General features: G+C 43.0%; 1 protein-coding gene across 1 annotated transcript; it reads left to right on the top strand.

Annotated features, from left to right (window-relative positions):
• Positions 1-5,660: 5,660 nt before the first annotated feature.
• LOC123429807 (auxin-responsive protein SAUR36-like) lies at positions 5,661-6,371 on the top strand. The gene has a single exon (XM_045113795.1). It carries the CDS (start codon positions 5,720-5,722, stop codon positions 6,047-6,049), a length of 330 nt encoding a protein of 109 aa, XP_044969730.1. The 5' UTR covers positions 5,661-5,719; the 3' UTR covers positions 6,050-6,371.
• Positions 6,372-8,465: the final 2,094 nt, after the last annotated feature.

Here is an 8,465-nt window from a genome sequence, read left to right as displayed (position 1 = left end):
CTCGGGGCAATCTCCACAACCTAATTGGAGACTCCGACGCTTGCCCGGAGCTTTACATCACAATGATTGAGCTCCAAGACACAACCAAGCTTCTAGGATGCCAAAGCATCCGCGAAGAACAATATCTAGGGTACTAAGTACCAAGGGTAATAAGCTTCTCAAACTTCACTTCCACGTATCACCGTGGAGAACTCAAACCGATGCAAATAATGCAATGGCAAGAACACACGAAGTGGACAAGTCCCTCACACTCAAATCCCTCCACAACAAGAAAAGCTATGGAGAAATATAAGAGGGAGAACAAGGCGCTCAGAAAAACTCCAAGATCTAGATCCAAGGGGTTCTAGATCCAAGGGGTTCCCCTCACAAAGAGGAGAAAGTGATTGGTGGAGATGTGGATCTAGATCTCCTCTCTCTTTTCCCTCAAGAACAAGCAAGAATCATTGGAGGGATTGAGAGTAAGCAAGCTCTAAGAAGGTCAACAATGGAGGTAGAAAAAGAGCTCAACGGGTAGATAAGGCCAAGGGGGAAGAAGACCCCTTTATATAGTGGGGGAAGGAGTCAGACCGTTACCCCCACTTACAGCCCGAGACCAGCGGTACTACTGCTGGCTGCAGCGGTACTACCGTTGACCCTCCAGCGGTACTACCGCTGGCTGCAGTGGTACTACCGCTGACCCTCGGCTACAGCGGTTGTACCGCTGAGCCCATGGTAGCGCAAAGATACTACCGGACCGACCACCGCCAAGAAAGTCTTCGCAAAAAGTCCGACGTAGTATAGCCACAAGGATGACAGTACTAAAGTCCTGGAGCGGTACTACCGCTGACCAGGGGCGGTACTACCGCTAGGGCCAGCGGTACTACCGCCAGCTCTAGCGGTACTACCGCTAGGGCGAGCGGTACTACCGCTAGGTCCAGCGGTACTACCGCTCGCCATTGAAACAGCCATAACTTTCGCATACGAGCTCCGAATCGAGCAAACCCAAGCTTGTTGCATTCAGGACGACAAGAGCTATCAAAACAAATATGAAAACAGCATAGAAGATGCAGATATGAAAATTCCAATGATATAGATATGTGACACCTCTATGAATGAAGAACCAGCAAAAACTCCAACATCGAAAACATCATAGAAGATGCATATGTACTCTGTTTTTGATGAACTTGAGCTTGTCATGAAGATGACCATAAGCTCTAAAACTCACAAAGAGAAACACCAAACAAGAACAAAGAAGTATGATGAAAGGATGCAAATGGTTTGAGCTCTCAACGAACGATACGATCAAGCTACTCACTTGAGAGCCCCCCTTGACAGTACGACAATCTATCCTAAAACAGAAAACCTATCAAGGGAAAACCTATACCTTGCACCTCGTCCTCTTGAGATAGATTATGATGATCTTGGCTTCCTCAAGACGGACCACCTTCTTGATTGCGTTGGCTTAATGAAGACTAGTTGATTGCTCCCCCATACACAACATGGGTGAACCTCTCTTCAGCATATCTTCACAAGTCCATTACCACCACAATGGATGGCAACCTTCAAGCATGATATCTTCGAGCTAATCCACTTGAACTTGCACACCACAATCTTGATGACGATCACCATTTGACGTCATCCTTCATGGGTTGTATGAGATCTTCCTCTAGACGCAAGCCCATGGAAACACACCTAACCCCACATATAACTCTCACGAAGACCATGGGTTAGTACACAAACATGTAATGGACAATGCTTACCATACCATGGGATCACTTGATCCCTCTCGGTACATCTTCTATGTTTGTGTGTTGATCATCTTGATTTACTCTTTATCTGACGTTCTGATCAACCTTGTGTCTCTATGACCATTCTTTGGATAATACCTTGAATACCACCTTGGTCATCATATAAACTCCTTGAACCCAACAGATGGACTTCAAGAAATGTGTCTATGGACAAATCCTATGAATATAACTTAAGGCAACCATTAGTCCATAGGGATTGTCATTAATTACCAAAACCACATATGGAGAAATATGCTCTAACATCAACTATACAAAAACGTCACTGAACCTTAAGTGTGCGGACCCTGCGGGTTCGAGAACTATGCAAACATGACCCGAGACACTCCCTGGTCAATATCCAACAGCGGGACCTGGATGTCCATATTGGATCCTACATATTCTACGAAGATCTTATCGGTTGAACCTCTGTGCCAAGGATCCATATAATCATGTATACCATTCCCTTTGTCCTTCGATATGTTACTTGCCCGAGATTTGATCGTCGGTATCCCTATACCTATTTCAATCTCGTTAACGGCAAGTCTCTTTACTTGTTACCGGCAAGTCTCTTTACTCATTTCGTAATACAAGATACCTATTTCAATCTCGTTACCGGCAAGTTTCTTATATTGGATGTTGTATTACCGAGTGGTCCCCGAGATACCTCTCCGTCACACGGAGTGACAAATCTCAGTCTTGATCCATGCTAACTCAACGGACACCTTCAGAGATACCTGTAGAGCACCTTTATAGTCACCCAGTAACGTTGCGATGTTTGATACACACAAGGTATTCCTCCGGTGTCAGTGAGTTACATGACCTCATGGTCATAGGAATGAATACTTGACACATAGAAAACAATAGCAATAAAATGACATGATCACATGCTACGTTTATAGTTTGGGTCTTCTCCATCACATCATTCTCCTAATGATGTGATCCAGTCATCAAGTGACAACACTTGCATATGGTTAGAAAACCTTAACCGCCCTTGATCAACTAGCTAGTCAACTAGAGGCTTACTAGGGACATTGTTTTGTCTATATATCCACACATGCATTTATGTATATTCAATAAAATTATAGCATGGATAATAAACGATTATCTTGAAACAGGAAATATAATAATAACTATTTTATCATTGCCTCTAGGACATATTTCTAACAAGTAGTTCACCCTCGGGGCTGAGGGTATGTACCAGTAGTTATGTGTTCAATCTCTCTCTCTCTCTCGTGTTCTTGATATGACACGATCTTGATGTATCACGGGTCTTGTTAATCTACCTGGATCATATGATATTATTTCCTTACTGCCTTGTTGTGATGACGAATTGAATCTTTTCCTTTAAGATCTCGTTATGTTAGATTGAATATTTTGATTTGAGAACACAGAGATCGTGTTGATGTCTAAGGTCACTTGTTAATTATTTCATCATGGCTGACCCTGGTACGAATATATACGAATATGTTGTTTTAGGAGGAGGGGGAGGTATACGGTGGTAAATGTTTGAGTCGATCGACATAGTACAAGGGACCCGAGGGCGATGCTTATCCATGTAGGCCAATGAGGTGGAGGTCGAGCTTTGCATGGGAGCGAACAGCCAGATAATCCGGGTCCATGCGCACGCGGGCACCACATGGCCGATGCAGCAACCTGTGGCTGCCAATGTGCAGCACATGACGCTGCCGGAACTTTGAGAAAGATAGCCAGCGCCTCCAGGGCCATCCATGCATGGATCCATGCATAGTGGAGCCAATCTTTCGGTGCACTTAAGGGCTAGCTAGCTTAGCATCCGCTTGGGATCCTCTTCTTCGTGCACCATGCATGCCCTACCAGTTGGCCTCTGCATGCATTTTCAACAGTGTATTGTTTATGATTCGACAGGTTATCGTGCCGTTTATAAAACGGCTCCCAAACCTTCATAATTCTAAAAAATGATACTCAATGAAAAAGTCAAACCTAATTGATGTCTTTCCAAGAGTATAGCGTCAGTTCTACAATCACTTGAAAAAAGTCATTTAGAACAATATAAAAATAGGAGAAAGTTGGTGTGGAATAATAATTCTACAGCCGGTGGTAAATTAAAACAGATGGAATGTTTACAAATACAGACATAAACTCTCACATGCATGAATGCATATACGGCATCTTCTTGCATGTACATGCTACATGCTTTTGTATAATGGCTCCAATGTCGACAGTCAAGATATGCAGACGTAAAACTAGAGAGAAAAAAACTGGCGTACACTGGACGGTGAAAATATGGTACTGGACGACATTGATCATTCAGATTCAGCTTAGCAGTTAGCATTGGCCACTAGTCATGCTGCATATTGTGTCGTCCCGACGGTCTCTAGCATTTGTCCCTAGCTGGCAGCCGGGCATGATGCATGCTAGGACCGTAAAGATGTGTGTCTCGTCCACCGGCCCGTGGGCCGTGTCTCTGCCGCTGCTGCCGGTCCTATCTAGATCCGACCGATGTACGTACAAGTTCTGTGTATGGTTTTCTACTGTGTGTAGACATGTAGTTACACTCCCACTATTTGTGAAGTATTGTATAGTATGTTTTTAAAAATTAGACATTAAAGAGTCAACACCCACTTTTTACAAAGTTAGTATGATTAGATTCATCATAAAGTGTATCGTACATATTTTATGTATTTAGTGTTTTAGATGCCAATGGCTATATAGACATGTTTTACTTTTATAAAGAAATACATTACGAAATGGAGGGAGTACCGGGATATATCACACTACTCCCTCCATTTCTAAATATAACTCTTTGAAGAGGTTTCATTAAGGAACTACATATGGATAGATATAAATATATTTTAAAGTGTAGATTCATTCATTTTGTTATGTATGTAGTCTCGTAATGAAATCTTTAAAAAGACTTATATCTAGAAACAGAAGGAATAGTATATATATGGATAAATGTACGATGCTGCCGTACATATCCGCAATCTGGAATTATTTTTTGGGGGTGGAATCTGTAATTTTGATTGCATGCATGTGCTGCCTTGGCCCGACAAGTGTCCTAGAAACATTTGCGGTCCAAGATGATCCAGGTTTTGCTAGCGGAGCACACGGTCCTACTGTCCTCCGCTGCCTGTATGACCACATGTATACTATTGATTATTATATGCTGATTTCATTTTCAGATTATCTGTATACCAAATACGGATATATAACATGCGAGGGTGGCCAGGTTTGGGGTCCAAAAATATCCCATGCACCGGACGTACGTACTCTGCACTTCTGCAGGCTTACTGTGCATTGAGGAAGATTAAGTACAGTAAACTACACCACGTATGTACGTGCACAATAACTTGTGACAGGTTGAATGCACGTACGACAAATTATGTACCGCTGTGGTGTATTAAGCATTACATGTTAAAATTAGAAAAGGTTTGATAATATATCAATGCTTTATACTCCCTCCGTTCCAAAATATAAGACCTTCTAGAGATTTCATTAGAAGACTACATACGGACCAAAATAAGTGAATTTATACTCTAAAATATGTCTATGTACATCCGTATGTAGTTCATAGTGCAATTTCTAAAAGGTCTTATATTTAGGAACGGAGGGAGTATATAAAACGGAACGAATGACTTTTTGAGTAACATTGCCCTTTTACTATTTTTGTCATCATTAGGATGAATTTGACATATACACCTGTCTTCCCAACATCACACGCCACGCAAATACAGTCAATGATGAATTATATTCTCTTCTGCCCCATTCTTTAATTTTCTCATTAACTTCTCTAATTCATCCCGATCCTCTCCATACAAGTGCAAGAGGCCCACTACAGCCTGAATCACCACAGCGCCACACTAAGCATCTATTTATACCCAACCTGAGCTGCCCCTACCTTGACATGTCACAAGCCTCAAGCTAAATGCAGGAGACACAACGCACAAACACAGACACACATCTATCTATCGATCATGGCGAGGCTAATGGAGATCTCCAAGAAATGGCACGGCAGTGCTAGCAGCAAGGTCACCTCCCCTACCGCCGCTGCTAGTGCAGCGTCATGCCCGCGGGGCCATTTCGCGGCCTACACCCGGGACGGGAGCCGGTTCTTCGTTCCCATCGGCTGCCTCACCAGCGACACCTTCCAGGAGCTCCTCAACATGGCCGAGGAGGAGTTTGGCAAACCTGGCGACCGCCCCATCGTGCTGCCGTGCTCCGCGGCCTGCCTTGAGCAGATTCTCACCGACTTCCGGGGCACCTCCAAGAAGCACACCGGCAGCGGGAGGGCCAAGATTTGGTAGTAGTGATGCTAATTCGATTAATCAACTCCATCGTTGATCATTGTTAATTAGTGAAAGCGATCCATCGATGATCAATGGTCCCTTAATTTTTGGGAGCGTAGTTCCATCATGTCGATTTTTTTCCTTCCCTCCTGGTAATATGCCAATGGTCGTGTTTTCAGGAGGCCCTAGGTTTTTTTTGGTTGCAAGTTGACATGACGTAAGCATCTAGCTAGCCACCTATCCATCTTTTTTCTTATTCTTTATTAAATTGTTCTCCTTGTTTGTGTCTATTGTTGAAAATATATCCTGGAGTAAATCATGTGACTATGTTATTTCCTTACCTATTCATGAGTTATTTGCATTGTCGTCGGACATCGTCATTGATATGCATCAATAAATACGTGGCTTGTTTATGATACCGGATATTCTATGATGGTTGTTCTTATGGTGCCTAGTTGATAAGGTTATGCGAACACATATTATTTTAATAATATACTAGTACAAATGCCAGTGCGTTGCAACGGGCAAAAATATTACAAAACCTACTCTGTGTGTCATCACTTTCCATCTCTTACATCCAGTTTTGGCAAACATTGGTAATAAGATTACTCTCTAATTCTTGTTCGAAGCATCAAGTGTGGACGTGAAGAAGTCGGTCTAACTTCCTATGTTTGTTGGAAGAGTAGTGGTGCATGAAATAGTCCGTCAGTTGGTTTTATTTTTTGCTTTTCAGGAAAACATGAATATCTTTCTTTAAGAAACTGATTTTTTATTTTTTTATTAGAACCGAACATGTTTTGGTGCCAGATATTTTATGAAGACATTTTTTTTCTAATTTAATTAATGATTTTCTAAACAAATTTAACTTTTTTTATTTGGAACAATTTTTTGGCTTAAAAGGAGTGAACATATTAAAATATGAATATCTTTTTGAAACCAACATCAATTAGCAATGCTAATTATCTTTAAAAATGCGCGCTCAGTTTCGGTAATTAAATAATGATGCTTGGTGTATGGACCATGGAGTATAGAGTTTAGAAAATCGTAGTGGTGTCCTTTGATGGAGCCTCCTTCGGCTTAGCACTATCACCGGATGAAAAAGGAGTGGTGTATTCCATTTTAGTGGGACACCGAGATGTTGGAATGTTCAATACTATTCGCGAGTTTAATAACTGATCCAAAAGAAAAAAATTTAGATTTTTCAAAATGTTTGAATGCAAATGGATTTTTACTACATTTGATTTATTTAGAGATAATTGTTTATTTGGTTTGGAAGAAATTTTTTAGTAGCACAGATACACGTGGGTTACAAGATGAGTGAAAATGATGTGTCCTCCGAACCAAAAAAAATAGTGTAGCATGGCGGGGGCAGGGAGACGCATGCCGAGGTATAGAAGAAATGGATATCCTTCTTTAATGTCCATTGCATGTATTGGTGCCATAAACAGATTGGTCAGTTTTGATTTAACCGTGAGAAACAGTCTAATGTTGGATAGTTGTGATGACAGTGGTGTTGGGGAACGTTACGTGGGAAACAAAAAATTTCCTACGCTCACCAAGAGCAATCTATGAAGACCAACATCTATGAGAGGGGGGAGTGCATCTACATACCCTTGTAGATCGCTAAGAGAAAGCGTATATAACGCGGTTGATGTAGTCGAACGTCTTCGCGATCCGAATCGCAATCTGTTCCGCGATCCCATCGCGATCCGTTCCTCGATCCCATCACGATCCGTCCTGATCTAGTGCCGAACGGACGACACCTCCTCGTTCAGCACATGTACAGCTCGATGACATTCTCCACCTCCTTGATCCAGCAAGCGAGGGTGGAGAGGAAGATGAGTTCTCTGATGGCACGATGGTATGGCGGTAGTGGTGGTGGAGCTATTCCGGTAGGACTTCGCCAAGCAATAGTGAACCCGATCTAGTGGAGAAAATTGATCTATAGGGAGAGGTAGAGGCTGCATCGTGACTTCTGTTGCGACTACCCTCTCTTCTCTGTACTATATATAGGAGGAAGGCACTAGTACAAAGAAGGCTTTGGTCCACTTGATGAAATCCTATTAGTCCCGGTTCACTCACGAACGGGGACCCATGTGGGCATAGGTCCCGGTTCGTGATGCCAGGGCACCGGCCGGGCCTCGTGGCCATTTTTCCCGGTTCGTTTGTCACCTTCGGTCCCGGTTTCAGACACGAACCGGGACCAATGTGCCTCGCTCCTGGCCCACAACCAGTAGTCTCGGTTTGTGGCTGGAACCGGGACCTCAGGTTGTCGTTTGGTCACGGTTCCAGCCACAAACTAGGACCAATGGTTGGCCTAGATATACCCCCGCGAGCAGAGTAGTGCACTGCTCTGTTTTTTCGGCCGGCCGTGGGAGAGCTTTGTGGTGCTCTAGCTCACCTCCTATGCACATGAGGTGTTCGATGAAATGCC

Source organism: Hordeum vulgare, chromosome 2H (assembly GCF_904849725.1).
Source record: "Hordeum vulgare subsp. vulgare chromosome 2H, MorexV3_pseudomolecules_assembly, whole genome shotgun sequence".
Taxonomy (NCBI): Eukaryota; Viridiplantae; Streptophyta; class Magnoliopsida; order Poales; family Poaceae; genus Hordeum; species Hordeum vulgare.
Note: the sequence above shows the minus strand (reverse complement) of the source record. Positions and strands in the feature narration are given on the sequence as shown.